Source organism: Helicoverpa armigera, chromosome 2 (assembly GCF_030705265.1).
Source record: "Helicoverpa armigera isolate CAAS_96S chromosome 2, ASM3070526v1, whole genome shotgun sequence".
Taxonomy (NCBI): domain Eukaryota; kingdom Metazoa; phylum Arthropoda; class Insecta; order Lepidoptera; family Noctuidae; genus Helicoverpa; species Helicoverpa armigera.
The window spans coordinates 12,600,627-12,625,780 of record NC_087121.1 but is presented as its reverse complement, the minus strand read 5'-3'; the positions used below and the strand labels follow the sequence as shown (position 1 = coordinate 12,625,780).

Genomic DNA, 25,154 nt, shown 5'->3' with positions numbered 1-25,154 from the left:
TAGAATAAGTAATTAGTGGTTAGTAGTACTTATAATAATTGTCTCTTATAAGCGAGGTCACTGAATTAAGTCCCGTCTTCTCTCAATTCTGCAACATGTTTGGGATGTTTACCCTGAAAAACAACACCTTATTATCAATCAGTTTTAAAAAGGACATCAAACTATTAAGAATTAGTTAATAAAGAATTAGTTAATCAGTTTTTACAGAGGTTTAATTATGAAGAGAGATTACCTACGTGTTTGAATATAGGCTGGATGAACTTGCTAGTCTAAAATGTGGGCACTATGCAGAACTTTGCTTCCTAAGTCATTATGTGTATTATTTATTACGGAGTTGTATCGTTATTATTTAAAAAGATTTACCCATTTATGTCCAACCCAGGCCAATGATATGTTCGACAAGCGAGGACCCAGTAATGGATTGAGTTGCGCTATGTACATAGTTGTCCAGCTGAAACAAAACATATAATTTAGTTAGTTAGTTAGTTACAGCCTATTTATCGTCCCACTGCTGGGCACAGGCCTCCTCTCACACGGAGAAGGATTGAGCATATAATTTAAATAATACATAGTTCTTTTTCATTTGCAACATACATCTCTTGTTACTTTAGGAAAATACAATACTTTCAGGGTCATTAATTTTAATCCATATGATTAAATAAAAATATCATAACTCACAATATCCACATGCAGAAAGAAGCGAGCATTATACAACATCTTGTAATTCTGAAATCAAAAAGAATGTGAAAACTCTACAGCGCACTGAATTCAGTAATCCGGACTTGAACGCGATATATTTCTGTATTTACGAAATTTTCCTTCCGAAAAACCTTCATGTTCTGTCTTATAGGCCTTATTAGTTTGTTAATTCATTAGTCTGTACATTAACTAGTAAGTACATAGGCTACTCTTACCCTCTATTAGGTCCTTTCCTAACCAAAAGAGGTCCAAAGATAAAGACTGCGCCAAACACAGCTGTCAGGACATATATCGGTGTATAGAAAGCCTCATTGTCCTGAGCTCTGAGAGGCTGCTCCGTTGAAGACATTTTGATACACCAGCAAGACCAGATTCACCTTATTTATATTATTTTTTGTCGAACAGTGAATAAAGTTAGGTATTACCTCGAAAGGTAGCAGAAAGAAGCTAAGTTTTGCGAGCAATAAAGGAAATTAAGCAGACATTGAAAGATATACAATACAGGGGGAGTTTGACAAGTGTCACATCTTGGACAGATTATTTTGAAGAGGTTGTATTTGCTTGTAAAATAGTTTTTATGCATAAATATAATGTTGAATGTGTACTCATTTTCATAATTAAACATGTCTCTAAAGTAGGTAATGTAACGTTGAGAATTAATGGTGCCATGTTCGAATATTAATTTTCCCATTCGGGAAAGCGAGTCCAGTCTATATTTTCGTGACAAACTGAAAAACTTATCAGAGTTTTAGAAAGCCTTTACTACCAAACATCGTTTAGGATGTCCAGATGTCTTCGCTACCTTCTTTACCAGGCGTTTCACAGAATCTATTATCTGTTACTAAATAAAAGTTCCAGGTACTTGGTACTGAGTATAACAGTGATTAAAAAAGCAGTTTCAAGCGGGTTGGCCCTAAACAGAGATGTCCGTCCATATAAGTAAGTTTTCTAAGTAATAATGAACCATTTTCATTTAAGAAATCAGTACATCATAACACAAGATACAAGTAAGAAACATGTTAAGCTACGTTAAGTAACGTCACGGCGGTACCCGAGGCCGGATCGGAATCGCTATCGGCCGATCGCAGATACCACGAGAGCCGTATGCGCGAGCGCACCTATAATGACTCAATTATCCGCTTAGCGGGGGCGGGGCTCCGTACAGTATGTCTTCATTACAGCGAACAGGCGGGTTAGTGTGGAGAGACTTTCTTGTTTGTTTATTTTATTAAGATATTTCTAGAAATAATTATAAAAATACTATTTTTCATTTTTTTATGTAAGGGTGGTGCTTACCTATTCACTGGTAAATTAGATGCTGTGACATAACACAACTTCTCGAGACCCCATAAGAATGATTAAATCTTAATGTGCCCAAGTGTAGTTGGACATAGTTGAGAGTATCTTTTAAAAGTCTTTATATTAGTCCTTTGAGAATATTTTTCTAGAAATGGATCTATAAGCATTAAAACATTACAGTGTTAAAGTCCAATACCCTTAGAGGCAAGAGTATTTCTGTTCAAAGTAGATGCTTGGGACAGTGAAAAAGCCGCTTCTACCCAATCGTCGCTTCGGGAAGAGTCGTGTGCGCAGACCACATCATAGTGCCTTATCTATTGGTACGGGGAAATATAGCAAAGAATTTATTGGTAATATCGATGCGCACACTGATGGCCATTTATAGTGCATTTCCCTGTTCCCTATCGCCTTCATCTCAGCCAGTTGACCTCTAAGGTCATGAATTGATTTTTAAGTTTCTATTTTATGTGAAACCTTATACAGTTATCTCGGAGATTTAAGACAGATCAATCTAATGGCTTGTTTGAGATTGTTGTTAGGTTTTATGTTGAAAATCTTGTTGGAGAGACTCAATGTGAAAGGAAATATTGACGATATTGATTTTAAAAATATACTTTTAGATTTACAAGAAATCATCAGTTCAACAAAATAGTACAACTTTATCTTAGTGAGTCGATATAGGTACATAGGTATATAGAGAGGATCCGAGACTGAATACAAAATTCTCGTTTCATATTAATTTCCATTTTATCGGAAATCTTCACGGTCAGAGGACGGCGACGCCTTTGCCTCCAGATATTATAGGCTGCCGTTTTGACAGCTGTCAGTTTGACAGAGCGGGTCAAGCGGCGGCGCTTGCTTCAATTTCCGGAGGGTGTGACGATGTTCCATGATTTGAATTTAATTTTGGAATAGCTCCGTCATCCATTTTATATCATCCGTTATACTACCTATCAATAGCTATGGTTTATGGCAAAGTTCAAAGGTTGATTCTTACAACTTTGCGTTAGTATAAACTCCTATAAAATTTCGCGGTTATCATTTAATATGACAACAAAATAGAGCTTAACGATAACATATACAATGATGCATCTGAACCAAGTTAAATATGCAGTATCGTTGCCTTACAAACCCAAACTGTACAAAAATAAATAAAACAAAAGTCGCCAAAGCATTTCCTTGAATACAAAATTCTATGCAGTAACATATGCAAGAGAGTTGTCATACATAGCGTAGCTGCAGCGACCCAGAACATAGCATGTGACTTCGCAGCTAAAATAAATCACGTGTGATTTATTTTTATTCGGTTGGCAACACTGAGCGGCGCATACATTCCCGCCCTGCAATGCCGTTACCATTCTTTATTTAAATTATTTTCGCGGGTATTTGGCCAGTACGTGCCTAGCGTAGATATTTTTTATCCGTATTAACTCGGCTGACCGTTTATGAACGGAATTTATTTAAATTGTTTTATTTATTTGTGTTTGTATTGGAATTTGTTTGCCTCGTTTTTCGGTCGTTGGCTTATGTATATCTATAGAATAATACATTAGCATCATTCTACATAGGACTGAAATATTTTCCTGAATTGAATACCGTTACTTCAGTCCTATAAATCATATCGAGTCATGTATAAAATTGAAAAAAAAAATAGTAGGGGTGTACAGAGGCTTTATTAGAATATTATATCTACAACTGCCAGTCAATCACACAGATCCCTAACACAATGAGAACTACAGCAACACCTATCTCCAGAAAAAAAATACAATTTCAACCGCCCCCCATTAACCGGACAAAGGAACACATTAAAACCTCCCGCAAACAATCTCATGTCTACCAGTTATTTTAGCAACGTTGTAACGCTCGGCGGCACAACACTAACACAATGGGACAGCACTAGCCACAAATCATCGGCCGCGTACGACCAGACGTCTTATTTAGTTCTGTGAACGTGGTGAATGACGTCAGCTGTTCACAGGTTTTAGGTTTTACTTGAAGATGTTTGCGTATTATTTTCTGCTAGTTTTCATTCGTGACTTCGTCTGCATCCTCGGAGTAAAAAATTAGAATTATTAAGAAGCACCTCTCTCCAAGAAAAAACATATTTGGATCAATCCTGCCGTTTTAGAGTGGAAGCGTAACAAAACCTTCAAACAAAGTATTTATGATAGTGATGTTATGGCATTATTCTGCACTGCACTGTGGCACCTTTACTTAGAACACCGTACGCAAGTTTTAAGGAAAGAGAGCAACCAATCAGGCATTCTACCTCTCTGATCGGTTTAAGCATTGAAGACTTATCCAGATAAACACGAATGTTTTAACTAATTCTCAGAGTCCAACACTCTCAAGCCGGTAGTTATGAAGCCATATAGTCTAGGAACTACGCACGAAAAAAACAAAGAAAGTTCATCATCCTAAATAAGAGTTATCATGGCAAAACCAAAGGCAATGACTCAATCATCTGATTCCCCCGACACCAGATTAAATCCCGTCCGACTGACCTACAGTCGACCTAAAAAAACCGTCCAACGTTAAATTTTAATTGCGTCGAAAGCGTTAATATTCAATAAACATGTTATCGGCGGCGGTTACTTGAAAAAAGACAACTTCAATTATTTATTATAGTGAGATAACCTTCGTATCATAGGAGCGGCGTCACAAAGATGTAAGGTGACCAAAGTATTGAGAGCGCCGGAGACTGCTCTCGAAAAAATCTGAAAAGGTTTCATCTAATAAAGAAGAGAGCTTAATTCTTTCAGGTCAATATTTTACACCCTATCATCGGCGTCCATCTTCTTCAAATCACTACTTCACCGTGCAGCAGGACATCCTATTCACTGTTTGCCGAAACGCTGTCTCCATTCCAAACCATGTCTCCTCTACTCATGGGTAGTGGATGGTGTGGGCTATCCAAGACTGAGATGGTTGGTTCATTGGGGGAGGTTTACATTTTACAGTGGACGGCATTTGGCTGGTATGTTGAACGGATGAAGCCGGTCCTCTTGAGATGCGTTTTTTGCGTTTGCGTTAAAGTAGGTAAAACATCTTGTAGCAATCACATCATTAATTTAAATGTGACAAATAGGTATGGTGTATGTACATTTAATGTTCAAATTTTTTCCCTGTTAACACCGTATGCAAACATATATTACGAAGTCAGAAGATAGTCCGATGACCCGCACCTTAGTTTTAAATTGTGCACATTGAGACTAAAGTACTCAATTAAGTTTTATGAATTCTGTTCAGGTAAACCTTTACCTTTATCACTGCAAAGCTTCTCCTATAAGTAAATACAGAAAGTTCTTAAAAATCATTTCAAATACCCCTTACATTAATTAATATCTATTTAAAGCGCATGAGTAAGATGGACCGACATTGTCACGGCTACGGCAGCAAATTAATACAAGAGTTTTATCTTCCGACCCTGAACTCAGTTTGTTTTGTTCAACATTAGTGGAACATATGTTATCGTCACACTGTCGACACTTCTCTAATTGTAATATTGAATTAACTCAACTATATTTGTTATTGATTTTTTTAGTTCATGGGTTCATAGCGTTTCGTAATGGGCGTAGAGGTTTGTTACTTAATAACGTAGTTTTTCTGGCTTTAGGAGCTGAAAAGGGACTGAAAAGGATGGTTACTTAAGCCATTCCTTAGTGAAGGATTTGTATGACATTCCGTCACTAAGGAGTGACTAAAGTAATCATTAAATGTCTCTGAGTGGGGAGGTTATTTCTAATGTTCAGCTTATATCCTTTATAGGTCTAGTCAAGTCTAGTGGATCCAAGCATGATTCTTGAGCATTAGAGGCTTTCAGTATTTTGTCGTTTTGAAGCCCTAAAATAGATTTGTTAATGACTGCTCCTAATTCTAATAGAACATAAACATCTGTGTATTGAGCCAATGTGGATAAAATCAACGGGAAAATGTGGATTACGCAGTAAAGATACATCTTTATCAAAGTTGGAGAAAAAAGTCAAGCTGCTATTTTTACTCTCTGAGCGCATTTAGGTACCTTCACGGATGACAACCGGAGCTGTTTATATTATGGCGATAAATACAAGATTAATTTAAATTAACAATTATCTCGTCGTTTGTTTTTTTCGACTAATTATATAAGTAGGTACAAATATGCGCTTACTTGGCAAGCTTGTTATTAATAAATTGTCCACGTCAAACTGAAAGAGAGATTTTTTATGGCAAGAAAAAACAGATTCTATATTTAGATTTTTCTGACAACGTACTTAATATTATATTGAAATGAAAAATCGTCAATTTAAGTGCGTATAAGCTACCGAAATATGTTTACGTGTGTCAAAGAGTATTAATGCCAAGTCCCAATTGTTATAATTTATCGACTCTTTGATATTTATTTGTCTCTGTCGGGGACACTGGCCGTTAATACTCAAAAAAGAAAACTAATAACTTAGCTACCATAATGGGTTGTTTATAAATATACAATTGTATTGTAAGTAATACTTCTTATTTATTTTGTTAGAAATAAATGTTATGCTAAAAAAACTTACAGCAGATGATGACATTCATAACTGTTATCTAAATTATCGAAACTTTAATACGAGTTAAAATTAATTATTCACGCTTATTCATCCAGTAAATTCCTAATGTAATTTTAATGATTTAGTCAGACTAAGTTTCCATATCCTAGAAAGGGCCTGTGAAAAGTTCTATAGTTCAATTGTTTTGCTTTCGCCAGCGGTTCACCTGGATAAACACATGTCCGGTATCCAAGATATCACCTTTTCTGTCAAATTTCATCTAGCTCGGTTCAGCCGTTTTAGTGTGAATGCGCAACACATAGACAGAGGTCCTTTAGCATTTATAACTTACGAAGTGAAAAGTAAGGTTCAATTAAATCAAGCCTTCTTCATTTACTTTGATATATGCAATCCTCTAAGACCAAAGCCTATTTATGAAGAATAGAGGCGATACATCAGAGCAGAGCAATAGAACCAGTTCGGCAGCAGTGTACAATAATTCAGGAAATTGCCGAAATGTACCGGCGGAATGGCCCATAAACATGATATATGGCCAAGAAATATACCAATAGTTTTATCGTATTATTGCACCGTTTCTACTTCATTCGTAACACAAGTAAATCATGTGAATTGCTGTGTGTTTGTTGCTTTCTTTCATGTTGCTGCCAACTTATCACTGGTAATGCTCAATTTGTTGAGGATTTTTATTAAAATTTTGATTTGTGTTGTTTGCTGTTTTATTAGAGTTTTTATTTTTAATAAACAAAATTCTTGAAAGAAGTAAAATAATCATTCCATGTGCTTTTATCATAGGCACCTATAAAAGTATTAACAGTATGTCCCACTTCCTGGGTGTTGCATGCATATAGTGACTAAGTATTAATTCCTCAATTTTTCACAAGAAAATGTCGTTTGCATCTATGTATGTACCATCAATAGTTGTTTACCAAAGGGTTTTTTTAACCACAAAAGGCATCAATTCTTGACCTTCTCACCTACCAATAATTTACCCCATCCAACATTTTTTATAAGCAATAGATCTTTACACACATAACAATTGAATATGCATGTTTACACGCACGCACACACGCAAAGAACGCATGCATCATTGGCAACAAGCGTGCTCACTGGGGACACATAAGTTAAAGCGAACGCGCCCGATCAAAAAGCCCGCGGGCTGGTATGGTGCTCGATTTATACCAACGTTGGGCTTTCGAAGCGGCGGGGAAATCGGAAAAAGAACCACTTAATGAGGCTGGTTTTGATTTTAATAACACCGTGTTTGGAGACAAAATGGGAGGCCTTTGCCCAGCTGTCAATTCAGGCTAAGAAAAAAAACACCCTTTATGAGCTATGCACATGTACTATGTAGGTCAGATAAGCAGTGGCTCCATGTAAAACACAGCTGGTACTTAGCTGCATTCGGTTAGTCTGGAAGCCGACCCCAACATAGTTTGGAAAAGAATCTCTTCTTTTTGAAGAAGCTGAGCTGTGTCCACAGTTTTTACTCAGGAGTTTTCTTTCATAAGTTTCCTTCAATTGTTAATGTTACCATATACCTACATAGATCGACATTCTCCAAAGGTTATATCGGCTCCATCTTACAACAGAAACTTTACCACCCACACAATAGTATTCCAAAATTAAAACGCGGAAACTGTTTTGTTCTTTGTGGCCATGAAAATCATAAACTCGTAAAATGATAGATCTCATGCTAAGAGGATGTTTTGCTATGCTTCTCTGCGGTAGGGCCTCAAAAATAGCGGCTTATATCTATCATGTAAGAAACTATAAAGCATAACAATAACTTCAGAACTATTTATAAAGTTACAGGTTTTGTCGTAAAAAGCTATTGTCGGCCTTACATAAGCAGTTAAAGTTGGGACTAGTTACTCGCACCGCAAGCATTTACTGCCGAATTGATGAAGACATTAACATTGAAATGTTAAGAGTTGAATGTTGTAGTACTTATATTCTTACTGATTTGTATATAACATGATGTTTCAACTACTTGGATATTTTCTTCTTGTTCTTACTTTATTCTAAGTAAGGATGACACGGTACGCTGTGGGCCGGTATTTTTTAAATTTATATTATTTACTGGTCTTTCCATTTTTTATCATCCCCTTTTTCCTTTAAAATGTAAATAGGTCTAGCCGTTGGTGACTCTTCAACGAGTATCAAACTAGTGTCAAGAGCATCAGTAAGCTTCACGGTCAATTTCATGAATATAAGTAACTCGCACAAATATTTATGGGCACTAATAAGTGAAATCATAAATAAATAAGCCAATCAACTCTTCGTAAAGACAAAATTCATCAATTCAAAACTAAGCTGTTTGCTAGTATTTTGCTAATGCGCTTGTAGTGCTTGAATATGAATTCAATTTAAACTATAATAAAATTCCGTTTATTTGACAAGAATAATGAGAAATTGAAAATCTGAATCATCATCCTCCGAGCCCTTTCCCAAACTATGTTGGGGTCGGCTTTCAGTCTAACCAGATTCAGCTGAGTACCAGTGCTTTACAAGAAGCGACTGCCTATCTGACCTCCTCAACCCAGTTACCCGGGCAACCCGATACCCCTTGGTTAGACTGGTGTCAGACTTACTGGGTTCTGACTACCCGTAACGACTGCCAAGGATGTTCAATGACAGCCGGGACCTACAGTTTAACGTGCCATCCGAAACACAGTCATTGGTGTCTAAGAAATACTTAGAAAGTACATACAAACTTAGAAAAGTTGCATTGGTACTTGCCTGACCTGGAATCGAACCCGCGTGGAATCGTCCTCATACTCGAGAGGTTGGTTCTTTGCCCACTAGGCCACCACGATTTTTTTTGAAAATTGAAAATCTGAAATGCTTACTTTAATCTGAACAAGGTTGGTGTTTCCACGATCTTATCCCTATGATGGTGAATCGTGACATCACACATGCTTGTCTACCATGAAACTAAATTACTATGGTGGTTCTTAGCCAAGATCGGTTGTCTTACCTGCTAGCGTCAAAGGTTTTTAACTATAATAAGCAAGTTTGTACCTAGAGGATGATCTTGTAGAAACATTTATACCTCGAGTAGTTGCGTTTATTGTAGATAGCACTATCATTAGGAACGGATGCAGCGCTCCCAATGGATCTGTCGCTGATAACCTATTGCGAGATGTCGAATACGAAATTATGATAACTTGGCAGTAACCAACAGCTCCTTTGACACCGCTGCGCCCGCGCATTAGGGTTATGTGATAGTGCACCAAGATTTTTTTATTTAGATGTAAATTGTATTTTTTAAATTACTGTCTGAAATAAGAAATGGATATATAGGTGATATATAAATCGCATATTTAAACATACCTACATAAGAAAACAAACTTATCAAATTACCATTTTGGTGTTGATTCATACTCATCTTGTATGAATCGGAAATCCTAGGTCGAATTTGTAGGAACAGTTGAATAATAGTGGATCAATTTTAGATGTAAATAATATAAGTTTTAAATATAACTTATATTACATTAGTTATTACTTGATAGTTGTATAACACTTTTGAAGACTGTAAACATGGCTAGCATAGCTAACCACGTCCATAAATGAAAGTGATGAGAGAAATTAGTGATATTTAAGCTGCCTCACTCTAACACAAACTCATTCCGACAAATTTAATTGGACAATAAAACAGAGTTGGTAATGATTTGTGCATCATATCGATAACACTGTGTTAATTATTATTCATGTTCATTGAATCACAGCTGTGCCTTATCGCCCATTCAGTTGTCCATTCAGAGCGACCTAAATACAGAGGCATCGCGTAAACAATCTGCCAAGATCTGATGCAGCAAGATGAATGGCTTTTTGATTTGGTTCAATAGCCAATAGATAGATAGACTTTGTAGCGGCTGCGGACTCACACCAAGAGTCTCTGAGAAGCGTGAGTGTGATAGGTTTGTCGTCTTCTTGTTCTCGCTAGGTTCTGGTCTAAACTTTATACCTTTTGGATCTCACACCTTCTCGGCATGACTTCTATCGAATCTTTATACTCTCTGTTCAGGAAGGTATGTTAAAACGTGGGTCCTGGCTGTCTTGTGTCGGTCCGCAGCTTGACAGTCTTATGGGTTGTAAAAAGTAAGAAACGCTGTCAACCAGTTTTAGGCGTATCACGTACCTATCACGTTGCCTTCGTAATCGGGCTGAGGACGTCAGATAGGCAGTCGGTCCATGTAAACACTAGTAAATGCAGTCAGTCAGACTAGAAGCCGTCTGCTGCATATTTGGGAAAAAGCTAGGCAAAAGACAAAAAGAAGCCGGCTTTAGATTTAACTAGTAAATAACTCTTATTATTCAAAACAATACAATGTAGGAGCTATTGCAAATAACGAAACTCATTTCACTTGTATAAATTGATTCGAACAAAACTCATTCGCAATAATGTAAATTATATTTAGACATCGCGTCCAATTAGCATTGCAATCCCATTAGCCTTTCGAGCAAAAACAACAATTTCACCGCAAAAAAAGTTGATTGGCAAACAAAACAATATAAGGGAACCTGTATATTTTCATTAAAACCGCCCGAAGTGTTAAATAATGAAATAATTACATTCTATAAGGCAGTTAACTACATGATGCCCTTTACGAGAAAAAAGTCATCAATACGATTAATAAACGCCGAAATATTACTTCATTGCGTTCTCGAATAAATGTTAAGAGACGCACGATTTTTTATTTATCGAAGCTCGTTTGTTATTGGTAAAAGGGATGGTGATATCGAAATTAGAGCGGACGCAAAAAGGACGAAAGAAACGCGTTAAAAATTATCAGGAACAACTGAAAGCGATCGAGGAACGATGTCAAACATTTGTAACTGAAAAAGATGGGTTTATACAATAAGCAGTTTGGAAGAACGAGATGGTTGAAATGAAGGATGCGTGCGAAGGTGAAACATTTGCATATTATCTTTATACATCTTGTTGTTAATTGAGAGGAGTGTGAATGTTTTGCATATGCAAGTTAATTAACGATTGATTAATGATAACCTGCTACTGTCCGTTTTGTTTTAAAGATAAAGTCGTATGAAATATCGAGCAGGACTCAATGAGAAATGGCTTGAGAAATAGGCAATAACAATGGTAATATAGACCTTTCTTACAACAGTTATTGTTAGTGACCATGTAAAGGTATTTCAATAAAATGAAAGGGTATAAAATATCAACGTTTGCGTTAGTCAATTTATCATTGTAACACCAACACGCGGAAAGCAATTTATTTTTCGATATTTTCATTAATTTGTTTTCTTTTTTTGTCACGGCCTACGTTGGCTGTACCTATACCTGCAGGATTCAACTATGTCCTTTACCTGATATGGTTGTATGGGCGGTTTCTGAAAACAAATATATATAGTAAGTACTGGAAAGGCGTTTTTACGTTGAAGTTGATGATGATTAACGTGGGTTTTCAGTCTGATAATTACTATTTGTATAAGGAACGTGCGCTTCCTTAAAGATTCCCTGACATTCAGATAGATTGTGATAAAGCCTTTAATTCCTTTCATTACGGGCTTCATGTCTCCAATGACAATGAAATATGTCTTAAATTTTTTTATTTATCTAAATATTTATTTTACATGTTATTTAATTTTGTTTACTATAAAATGCTTTCTTTTCACAAACCGAAGCCCTGCACACTAAAAAAGAAGAACTCTTATCTATCGGACCAATAATTTGATAGACACAACTTCCGATGCACCAAAACTTGCGACCTCGACATCCCACATATAAAACCCAACCTTATTTTGTTCACCACTGGGTTAAATTTCCTTTGACCTGTGTGTTACACTATCGGGTCCTATTTTAACGCTTGCAGTTTCCGTTCCAGTGACTTCAGTTGATTCACTGCCCTTTGCAATATGTTTAACTAATAGTAGATTGATATACGCGGTGTGTTTTGATCGGCTATCGCGAACATTTATTTATTGGTCGCGAAATTATTGCTTTTACAGGCAAATAGGATGCTATCTCCGTTATTGATGTGCTCTTTGAAGTTGTTGCTAAGGTTTGTATGAATTTGTATGTGAATGTGTTTGTTGTTGATAATCTGTGCAGTTTGTAGACACGTAAGGAAAATTTTAATAATCATAGAACAGGTTCTATAATTACTTACCAACCAACTTCTTGTAAAGTAAGGCTTCCATTTCGAATCTGCTCGCATTTGTGCAAAGCTTATACGAGCTCGGTATCATCCTGGATGCCAAAATCATGCCGATATGATGATCCCTAGCAGTTGCCAAACTATAATAGCGTAGGTATTGAGGCTACTCAGGATAGGGCACGATGTAAGCTATATATCTAAATAATACCTACACAATGTATTTTACTTATACCTCGGCGGTCTGAAGAAAAATTTAATTAGTACAGGAAAACTACTTAGTTGTAATTGAAGACACACAATTTGTTGTCTATCTATTCTGTCGTTAACTATATCTTGATTCCCAAAATAGCTCACTATCATCTGCTAGATAATTCGAAGATTACTTATTTATTACACTACTTGTCAAATAATATTTACATTAATGGTTGCTAAAATAGATCTCTAGACGTATTCAAACAACCTACATGCATGCTTAAGTATTCACTTGCTAATCATATGTATATCTTTCTATGATCAACTATTCGTAATAGGGAATGGATACCTACATCATACCTATTAGTTCACAGCGTGTAACGATGAACTGAAATGATTTTGAAACCTTACAGTAGGTACCTAGTTTATTACTATATGTAGTATAGTAGGAACTACCTACTATGAAGTTTATTTTTATATTAGTCTCAACAAATTCATGATTAAATTGAACGATTTTAACTTTAAACAACTTAATAATAAAAACTAATACATATGTGAGAACTGATGAGCGTCCACTTTATTTTTCTAATCTCCTTTGGAATGACGAAGGCATGCAACAACATTCATCCTAACAGAACGCCTCATTTGATACGGACCAAATAGGTTTCGAATCAATTTGTAGAATTGGGAAAAGACATCGTTTTATTGTGTTAGTAATGTTACCAAGATTTTGTGTTAATTGAGACTTGTTTCAAATGTTTTCCTACATAATTATTAGCATAACGATAATAGCATCGAAGTCAAATCAAAGATTTGTATTTCAAATAGGTAGGTATTGGTATACCTAATACGTTCTTTTGAAAGGTCAAAAGAAACACGGTCCTCAACACTTGGTCACATGAAGAAGACTCGACAAGATACCAAGGCCATGTCTCTAAGCTATCATAAAACAAGTTAATTTTGGTTTTCAAAAGAGTGTCTCTCCAATATTGTTATTGCAACAGTTATTTGTTCTCAGCATAACATAGCATTCACTTAACATGACTAAATTAATCAAACGATAAAAAAACAAATTGTCCCAATTTATAAATCCCACCTATTAATCATCAAAATCCCGCAGGTGTGAACTCCGTAATTTAAAGCCTTGTATACATGGTGTTTCTACACAAGGACGTTTCGACCCCATGCCGTGCGCAGGATCAGACGCGACGGGGCATCGACTCTTGCGCACATTAATTAATAGTTTTCAACACTAAATACATGGAATTGATATACCCCTCAGGGAGTCTGTAACTGCCTTAACCCTAGATTACTAACCTTATTTTACAACGCTTATTACTAACCTTCGACGTTTCGACTACGCCATGTAAAGGGGAGCTGGTTAGGTTTAATGAAATAAAATATTTTTGTGTTTTATTTATTTATTACAATAATCATTTGTTAACATAGTTATCAGCTTTTTATTCACTAAAATCACATTTTAATTACTTTGACAGTCTTTTAATTGAGACCCGAAAATGTTACTCATATCAACATTTTCGTTTTTTAAATGCTAAAAATCTTTATAACTAACAAAACAAAGACTCAAAAAATCATTAAAATATTAGAATTAAGAAATAAAATCAACAAAAGAAAACAACATTTTATAAAAAAACTATCAATTAATACATTTGTGACAAATGTCAAGTTTGTGTTCGCCACACAAGGATTTGTTGCACTTAGTGCAACGACTCTTTGTGATTCTTCGTCTTGCGGAGGGGCAAATTGCACAAAGTTTTCTTTTTTTAGGCATAGAAAGATTATCGGCATCTTCTCTTTGATCAGGCTCATGTGTAGAAGTAGAAGTTTCTTCGTCACTATTATCATCACATAACAGGTGACGAATCGTATCTAAAATAAAAATATATTCAAATAAAAATAGTGTGGGTACTTATTTCAATGTAGGTAAATTAAGTACAAAGTTTACAAAACACTAATATAAGAAAAATAAATAATTATACTCGAAAAAATTAAAAATAAATAAAATCCTGAATAATAATGTTGCTGCGTTAATACTAACCTTCGTCGATTCGACGACTCATGGTGGCTGGAACGGCGAGCACAGGGCCACTACACAAAAAATACACCCGTGTGCCGCGCGAGCGTTGGTTCGACTGAGATTAGCTGGAATTTGAAATGCGTGCGACGACGCACTTAAAAATTATACCACTTTTTTAAAATCCTCGTCGTCGTTTTGACGAAGGTTAGTGATCTAGGGTTAATTGTACACCAATGATTATATATTTTTTACATTTGTTAGGTTTTTTGTGATTGACAATTTTAAATGATGAGTTGATGAGACGATTCTGGTTGTTTGGTGTTTCTTGAGGTATTGGTCGCTACTGTGTTGTCTTGTTAAGAGAATTTCTATTAAAATATGTTTACAATTCAAACAAATGAAAACCCTCACTAGTGAAATAAATGCTGAAAGCCGATAACCCAGGAGTTTATAGAAACAAAAAAGGTAATTCTCATTCTCCGAGCCTTTTTCCCAACTATGTTGGGGCCGGCTTCTTCCAGTCTAACCTGATGTAGAAACAAAAAAGAATATTTATATTTCTCCTGAAAAAAAAATGGAGAAATAATTAAGTCTGCCTGTAGTGGTTTAATATGATAACGACTAGTCGATTAATATTGATCGAAGCTTTGAAATCATCCAAATATAAATAGTAACTGATAATGTCAAGTCTATTGACCGTCCAGCCTTGACATTAATACTCAATATTCTAGCTCTAACGGCTATCGACAGTCCAATATCTATGTAGTATACAATTCAATACACGAACAAGTAGCTTCGTGACGTTGCAATGCACCTGACCCGCCACTCAATAAGAAAATTCTATCAGTAGCTTCTACAAATCGTAGGAATGCGCGTGACCAATCGGACGATGCTTCTATCGACATTGATACCATAAAAAATCGACGGAAATGATCGAACCACGACAAATGCGAATGCCCCTCGAAATTGAATAAGTCGATACGATATCACCAAAGTTAGAATTGAAAGACGATTGACTGAAAAAAATACGATCGATTTACTGCTTCGGTTGGCTGTGGAAAATTGGAGAGGTTCTTCGTTTTATCGATAGTCGATAAATATAAATTATGTTCAGTTCATTAGTTCTATATTATACCTATTTTGTTGATTTATTGCTAATACAATAGATCGTGTCTTTTAAGCGACATTTTCCGGTTATTAACTTTTTGTAGGTATGTTTTGTACCCTGTCTATCTGTTTATTTCAGATTTCTTCAACACTTTTCAGTAATTTTGTTGCTGCCAACTGAGTAGGAGTAACTTTTGAATATGTTCGAATATATTGTAATACATAACGGTTCTGCGCATCGATATCGACTTCTGTCGAAGATCGAACGTTCCACAACATTTGGTACGGTTGAGAATGACATTTGGAAACGGTAGCCACCGTCGCAACGGGGGGCGGTGCCTTGTTCGCCATCTTTATTTTTATTTATTTTTTAGCCCTTGTTTATCCAGTCCCGGGCGTCGCGGCTCACTGGTCGCAGCAATCAATAAAATACTGTGACCGTAAAACCACGCCGGAATTAAATACAACGCTCCGGCCATTGTAGCCAGGTATCACCCGTCACGCAACCGCGCACCACCGAACTAATTAAAAAAATTAAATAAAAACATCTACAATTAACTGGAAATTCCGATTGGTGCACTCACCTTTAATTCACGCTCGATAATTTGTTTGATTACTGCAAATGAATTGTTACGCACAAGGTAGGGGCTGAGGTTTAAAATACGAGTATTCCGCAAAAGAACAATCTAATTAAGCTCACTTCAAGTCATTCCCGGGGGACGACGCTCAAAAAACACCTAATAGAGAATTATAACAAACACCGGCCGCCGGTGGCAATTTCACACTTTATTAATGCAAGTATTACGGCTAATTCCATCGGTTGACACGTGCCGCATTTGCTGTTCCCATAAAACCTCGATCTCCCCTCGCCCGACACCAAAAAGCACAACAAACCATTCAACTTTCTGTCTTACCCTTATACATCTAGATATTACGTTCGCATACAAACAAAAAAGAAAAAAAATCTGTGCTCTAGCCCAAATATACATTTTAATTCAAAGTATTAAGGAACAAAGTGCCCTGTAGATTAATGGAATACAGTTTCGCACAAAACCGATTTCGGTTCCCTCCAATTTTTGACAGGTCGGCGATGGCGATTCATAGATAAAGTTGCGCTCACAGATTCCGCGGACCATAGATCACGGAGTAATGCGGTCACGCTCTATGGTATTAAGTGTCAGTTATCGTCTCCACGGGGCTTATGCGCACGAGTATAATACATTTTTATGTTTGTACGCTCCCCTTGTTGTAATAACAACATGAAGTGAGGTTTACTCGGATTGAATACGGCATTATAATGAAATGATTCATATTTAAGTGAGTCCTCCCCTTCGTCTGTTGTAATTTGATGGTGTCAGGGATCGGAAGCAATGTTTCTTATTAAAGTGGTGTTATGACTGTCATTTTTATTGTATTGTATGGCTCCATTTTGCCTTTATGTGTTTAATACATTTTATAGCGATTTATTCTAAATTGTTTTACACCTGACTCTAAGAAAACGAAACGTGTGTTTACAAAGCGTAACACTTTTTGTTCAGCATTTAGCATAAATTCTCAACACTTTTTGTTGCAGTTGCGAAACTGAAATAGTTGAATAGAAGGCTATTCACCTATTTTAGTAGTGCGGTACAAATTAATACTTGCAAAAACGAACAACTAATTGTTTTTCCGTATATTGTATAATCGAGTAGTTCTGTTATTTACTTGGAGTAAAGTGTAACTTGAGGCCGAGTACACATAGGTTGTGTAAGTTTCCCAGACTCCGCATAATCCTGGATGATCCGATGGCGAAGATAACGCGATAACCGTCCGGTAATAGTCCAAATATCTCCGTAATGTGTATGTAATGGGGCTGCGCGTGCCGGCCACGTGTGTTTGCGTCGAGGGACGAACCAGGCTTAGCACTTTCGTCGGCGTCTGTACCGCTCCCTTTTAATTACTGATTGATCCGAGAGATACGTTTGTTGGTATCAGACAGTCGTAAATTAGACAAAAGGATTAGTCGCACAGCTTGCATAATGGTGTAAAATAACTATTATTGTCGGTGATTTGTTAAGGAACTTTGGATTAGGAGGACAATGATTTATTGTGTTGAGGATTTTGGAGACAATTTCTGTTAGATTTTGGTCACTAATGAACACTGCTATCCCTTTCTACGCTACGCAGAATTCCAAGATCCAACCTACCTAGTACTTATACCTATTTTTTATTTATAATGCCATGTAGAGAGCCTGTCGGGGCACCTGTTTTAGAAGTACTTAGGAACCGTACTGAAATACTATCTTCGATTCTGAATACCCATAGCAGGTGTGGGATGGTATTGAACATAGATTATTTCCATGATGTACTTAGAAGGGACTACTATGTAAGTAACGTTCAAGAGAAATAAGTGAACAAAAAAGGTTTCTCTAGGTAAACAAAATAATACATACTAGGTACCTACAGTCCCACATGTAATACATGTGAACCAAAGTGTTAGTGGCACAGGACGGTTGTATCAAAAAGACAGATTGGACCCGACACTGATAGTCCGTGACTAGACGAAATAGCGGCTCATGTATGTCATAGTGAACCATGAACTTACGAAAATGAAACTAAATATATTGGTAACTTTTTTGTGAGAAATCATCAAATGACCCCTATGGGTGCAGTGGGAAGGAGTGTCCGACATTTACCTACTCAGTAAACCTACCTTTCTTCCCTCTGGAGCCCTTTGTTCCAACACAACAATCCTACAGGTAGATCAGGCTTTATATAAGATGCGCAGCAGAATTAAATAGACGTACCTAACTGCATATTACGAAGGAAATTATAGTTAGGCTTCTTATAAAGGCAAAAACAACAAAACAAAACAAACAATGTTTGAATAATATGTGCATTATATTTTGTAGGAATAGACTGTCATCTGTCGACCTGCTTGTCAGCATATCGCAAATGTGAGAGCAGGACCTGACATAAAGGATATTTCTTTTGTTTGGGATTAAACTTTATTTACTAGACTCTATATTCACACGTCACAGATCCTGGAGGCCAAACAACCTGGGACCATGAATGTAACAAAAAATCTCACACCATAAAACTGGTTCCTTACCACATAATCTTATTCTAAACACATCGATACAGACGGATCGGCTTACTAAAACACAAGCGGTGTAAGCGAAACGTGTGGTTCGTACAATTTTACGAGTCGTGTGTCATCTGAGACTCTGAGACCTGCTACATTTGTGGTGGGTTTCATGGCATACTGTAGTAATATAGTTAAATCGTTTTATAGACTGTTTGGTGTAAAGCTGATGTTTGGTCTGGCTGCGGCCATCGTGGTAAAAGTGATTCGCTAATGGAATCAATAAGTACATGTAAAAAATCACTGTCAAATAGAACTGAATTCCACGAATTGATCTTAATTTAGTAGAAAATCTATTAAGCTATGTATATCCGTTGTTTTTCATTACATATTCCATGTAACTTATATTCAGTTTTTGGTGCGAATATATTAAGTTTTTTTTTGAGAATAAGTAGGGAGCTGAAAATAAATGAACTTATTGTTTGCAAGGTATGTACCTAATAAATAGTCGTTCTGGCTAAAACGACAAAGTTTAGCTTTTGTTTCATAAACTTGGCAACATTTCAAAGAACAATATTATTTAGCGTGCCTAAATACCTACTTAAAATCAACTACACATAAAGCTATGCCTTTCATAGGTACATACACACCCCACCTACACGCAATTCATTATGCATTCTATAAAAAATAATAGGTGCATTTGTGCGGGTGCAATAAAAATGAACAAAATGGCTGATATAATATCGGGGCGCCGCGGGCGATGAAAAATAAATAAAATGCGGCACGGGAGGGAAAATGAAAAGCCACTTAGTTTGGTGCCTCCCTCTACAGGGATTTACTAACAAACTAACAACGCCTGCGAGATTTTGCTACTGGAAAATGTTTATAATAATATATGAGAGAGTTTGATATTAAAAGGAGGGTTTTTTATATATTATTTCCGGGCAGGCATTAAAAGATGTGGTTTTATAGAAAAGACAGTCTAGATATTTTGAAGACGATCGCATTGGAGCGTCAATTAAGACAATTTCATGATTTGAAATACCTAACATTAACATAAATTCTTTAAGTTCATCATTTTAGTTACGATGGCTTTTTTCATTTATGTAAACGCATTAACATTCCAAAACCAAAATAAAGTTTCCAAACACCCTTTCATTATTATTTCCTCTATATTCCACCTAAAACAAAACCTCTTTTCCGTACATTGTTTTTCTCCACAGATAAATGTGCGGCGTCTAATGACGGCGGGCGGGAAGCCACGGCGGCCATTTTTCATAATTTCGCGCGCTTTCCCGGCAATATATTATTTTTTACACTTCTAGTTCGTCGCTGCGCTGCTAAGGAGGGGCACTCATGATGTGAATACGAATTGATCATGTAACCACTATGTATGAACTTGTGTAAAGGGTTGATAGGATTTTATACATGCTCTCTGCTTTGTAAGGAAGTTTACTTATAATATCGAATTTGAGGTTTAGTTTCCGGGGTAAAATAAATATACAAAAAGTAGTGCGTTATGATTTTCCTAGATATTCCTTATAAATCTCAACGTTATCCAAGTAATTATCTCAATATCTTCATCATTTGGTAACGTTATTTAACTGAAAGTATTTGACCCAAAGTGCATACAAACGATTCTAGACTTTAACTTTACAAAGAACATGACATGCTTCATAAGACTGTAATTTTCCATTTAATTTTCCTATTTCAATTTGAAGTAACATTAAAGTTTTATGTTCTACTAGCAATAAAACGAAATAATTTTAATTTGTGCAGAAATAATAACAGATTTAATAATGTACCATTTTTAATTTGAAGAGGACAATAACAAATGTCATCACAACCCTTGACTCGCGACGCCTGGGTCGAACCGGCCCCTCCGCTGTGGGGCCGAGTATTTTGCCAGATGTGACAATTACAACAAAAGTCGGTTTCGATTGCGGCTGAATGGGACCAGATAATCTTTTAAACGGTACACTATTGAAATTCCGTTCAACGACCTCCGTTTATTTACACTCCATCGACGATTTTGACGGGAGCTTTTTTAAGCAAACAGTAACAAATGCAGCAGTGGATTAGTTTTGATATTTATAAATAGAGATGGGCCGAATGCGACAGAAAAGAGATAACTGATAAGAATAATTGAAACATGTGTCGTGGTGTCGTTCTAACAGAAAGAGCTATTGTTTGTGGTTCTTTTAGCGGTTACCGAAATTCGTTATCTATATCTTATTTAGCGTAATAAAAGCTGTTAACTCGACACCTGTCATTCATTCTATTCGGTTATTTGGTTAACGAAATAGTAGGATTATAGTGTTACCTCGTTTTTATCGTTATGGTAATAAATGTAACTGAATGGGTTTTATTTGTTAGATCGTGCATTTTAATGTTATATATGTATTTTGAGCAGCACAGAACATGCACAAAACATGCGAGATTCGCAAAATATATTTAGGGCTTTCCACAGACTACTTAGGTATATTCATAGACGGTCAATCAGAATCAGATTTTACAGATATGATAAAAGGTTTGATTCACGCTACATTAAGCCACATTTTTCTCCTCACCGTTATGACGTAAAACATTGTAAGTATTTACTGTAAATGAATAATAAAATGTTCTAGTTATATTCTCATTTCTTTTGAATCTTTTATTTTACAACATGGAGCGTCTTTAGCGTTTAGGGTTACGAGCGAACGTCACAATGATGTGGCGATAAACGCTGATGGATGGATCGTAAAAATATATTGGGCGATTGTGAGTTCATTTCCTAAATTAAGTTCCGCTTCTACGCGTGTATTTATATTATAAAACATGTTATTTTTTTAATAAAGTTGTTGACATGATGTTGATTTTATAGTCTAGCTAGAATAAAAATTGAATGAGTTCTCAATGTTTGTTTTTTTAAATTAGGTGGTTATTTATGTGTGAAAAACCTTATGTAACATCTACATTAAATATTTTCATATAGAGACTTTATTGATGAAGAATCAGAATTCTATAGTGATAAAGTACCAAGAGCCAAGCAATTTTTCTTAAATAATTAATCCCCATAAAACATACCATCATTGAAATCAGTATGGTAGATATAATCACCGCGGTGATCACCGTCTGGTCTCGCGAGAGCGTCTCCCGAGCGAGCCATAACACGTAACGGCCGCATCTGTCGGACTCGGGGCCGGTCGGACCCCGTCGGCGGGCGCAGGGTTAGGAGTGTACGAAGTTTGTTGAATTATTGACGTTTTGGTGTCTTAGAAAGATGATATGTTACTTGCTAGATATTAAATATACGTAGTTTAAAAAGATTTTCATGACTCACTGCTTGAATTTGATTCAATAGTTTCTGTCGAGAGAAAGAGTCGAATTTTCATACTGTAAGTTTTCGTAGTCTAAGTATAATATTTTTCACAAAAACACAGTTTTCCGGCCTATAAATTTTAGGCGATTTTTCCTCGTATTTTCACGTGGTTTGACGTCACACACACAGGAAAACAGAACCATTATTGCACCACACAAAACAAATAATTCCGAATCGATAAGCTATCGAATACTGTTTGTCTTGTCCACCTCATATTCAGGTATCGATATAATTTTACGTCGATATAAAGTTTAAGAGGGGCTATTAGTGATACGATAATATGCTGATTAGATCAGAAACAGGTGCTTAGATGACGAGGCTGGCAGCTTGCCACTGGTGAAATTTCACGATACCTGCTTAGGCTACCTTAGTAGTTAGTAGCTGGTAGCCTTTTAGTAATGGCCATGTAATCAGCTTAAACCTCTCATAATGATGCCTAGTCTTCCATTTTGTGAGAGGACATGCAGTTTCAAGAGACATGAGCATTATGCAGGTTTAATAGACCCAATAGAACTTAAGTTTTTTGATGTTGGTGAAGTCTGCAGATGCAAATAAGATTAAAATGCAAAGAAGACAATTTTAGCTTTTGCAGAAATTGTTGAAAAGTTAGCAGGGTTTCTAATGGATTTATCTAAGATATAGTTTTTTATTTTTGTCCTAAGATTTGTTAGACTTTTCCACATTTTTATCGATGATTTGTTGGCAGGGAACCATCAACAATGATTGATGAGAAAAATTCTAGCCATCTAAATTAAATTGTTCAAATGTTTTAAAGGTATGTACTACAAACATACATACTTACCTACGTACATACATAATCGCTGTACACATTTTCCACGAAACATTAACTGTTTGGCACTTCAAAAGTTCTGAGAGCTACAAAAGACATAACCATATGCTTAGCTCGTCTAAATCGTCCCATGGTTCCACAGTCCCATATTACCATACACCCAAATGTCCCGGACCCATGGAGAAACAAATGACTAGCGGAGGTGCCAAAACGGAAAGAGTTACCGCGGCCCTGGTGTATAAAAGGCCTACGAAGGAACATGATGGGTTTTAGTCAGTAAAAGTCTGACACTCCCTCACCGCTGCTAACCTACAGCGTGAGGAGTCATTTGATGTTTCCCCATCATAAAAAAGGTGCCATATCGGAAAATCGCCGAAGAAAATAGTGCGCTAAAATGCGGGTGAGCGGAACATTACTGTTTTCACCCTTATACAACTTCTTTAGACCCGTAATTTTTTTGTAATACCAAAAATCGTTAACTTATGTCACAAAGAACCCAAACGCCTCGTTAGTTCATTCGTAATTCGTTTTGGTCATGCCCACTGTACCTATGAATGTGACCTAGAAGAAGGCGCCTCACCTACCTGCATTATGGTATCTCCTTTCATCTTTCATTCCTCCGTGGCTGAACCGTTTAAATGTAGTGATACGTAAAGTTTTGAGTACAAACAGTTATTACGGGTGTTTCGGGGCGTTTGGGGCGAGACGCACCGCTAATATAATTGTTGCGTTTTAAACTCGATGATAATAATTAGGTGAGGGTTTTGTGTTCTGTAGGTGGTTTTATTTGTGTTTGAGTATTCTGATGTCAAATGAAATCATAATAAAATTAAACCTTTTTTAGTAAATAAGAAAAGAAACAGTAAAAAAATATAAGCGACACGACTTTTGGTAGTTATAGCAAGCACGTGACCTACCGCCCATTTCATTGATTTTGCTAAGAAACGCATCATCATTTTTTCCAGCAATTAAATATTGGTACTTAAGTACAACGTGTTTTCAAAATTGTTATTTATTATAGTAAATGGTTATAATTATAGTAAATGGTTATTTTATTCGCCATAATATGTTACCAATAAATGTCGCGACACATTAATGACTCCATTTTCCTTCACCCAACTATGATGCAGCGAAGTTTTCACTATTTAAAGAACTACTTATCCTAAAACTTCGTAAATTCTACCGACACTAACGTAAAGTTTAGTCAGCAGTTATTATCGAGGCGTAACCGAGCGTTAATATAATTGTTGGTGTTTTAAACTCGACACAAATAATTAGGTGGAGCGACATCCACTGTGCTTACGGACGGCCTTTGTACGTGTCGCTATTCTGGGAGATGATATATATAGTGTTGGAGATGATTTTGGAAATTGGAGGAAATATCGATATGATTTTTAGGAGGATTTAGAATGAAAGGCTTCGTTGCTTATTGCTACGTAGCGATTGAGATACTAAAAGTGTCGGTTATTGCAGTGTCGCAGGCTCATCTGTAAAATTAGGTGATAGCAAGCTTTGGTGTAAAACCATCAACTGGACAGTACTAACAAGGATCTATGGGACGAGGAAAAATCGGAAGTTTCAGTTAGGTATCTTAATCAAAATCATTAGATAAGTAGGTACAAAAGTGTACATCATGTGAGAAGCAGTCACAGAAAGTTATATACATCACATCCATGCAGAAAGTATGTATCTATTATGAGAGCACAAAAAAGTAGGTAAAGGCACACACAATAATAATCCATACAAAAAGTTTCCCACATAACAAGTTCCCAAAAAATACATAAAACAAATACCCCACTAAACAAATTAGTACTACTTAACAGCAATCAAAAATCAACATCGAAAACTGTGAAGCTTACGACCTAGCCAGAATACATCGTTTGGAGCGACGCCACGTTCGGAAACCTCCCCCAAAGGGGGGACGCTATTAAGCCAAGCCAAAACTAATTTAAATTAAAT

General features: G+C 36.3%; 1 protein-coding gene and 1 long non-coding RNA gene across 2 annotated transcripts; both read right to left on the bottom strand.

Annotated features, from left to right (window-relative positions):
- On the bottom strand, positions 1 to 1,071 carry LOC135118651 (V-type proton ATPase subunit e-like). Its single transcript, XM_064041219.1, has 4 exons — positions 915 to 1,071; positions 679 to 726; positions 364 to 451; positions 1 to 113 (listed from the first exon to the last, which is right to left on the bottom strand). The coding sequence occupies exons 1-4, from the start codon at positions 1,046 to 1,048 to the stop codon at positions 66 to 68; spliced, it is 318 nt and encodes a 105-aa protein (XP_063897289.1). The 5' UTR covers positions 1,049 to 1,071; the 3' UTR covers positions 1 to 65.
- Positions 1,072 to 14,465: 13,394 nt separating this feature from the next.
- LOC135118646 (uncharacterized) lies at positions 14,466 to 15,022 on the bottom strand. Its single transcript, XR_010277699.1, has 2 exons — positions 14,895 to 15,022; positions 14,466 to 14,725 (listed from the first exon to the last, which is right to left on the bottom strand). It is a non-coding gene; the product is annotated as an uncharacterized LOC135118646 (long non-coding RNA).
- Positions 15,023 to 25,154: the final 10,132 nt, after the last annotated feature.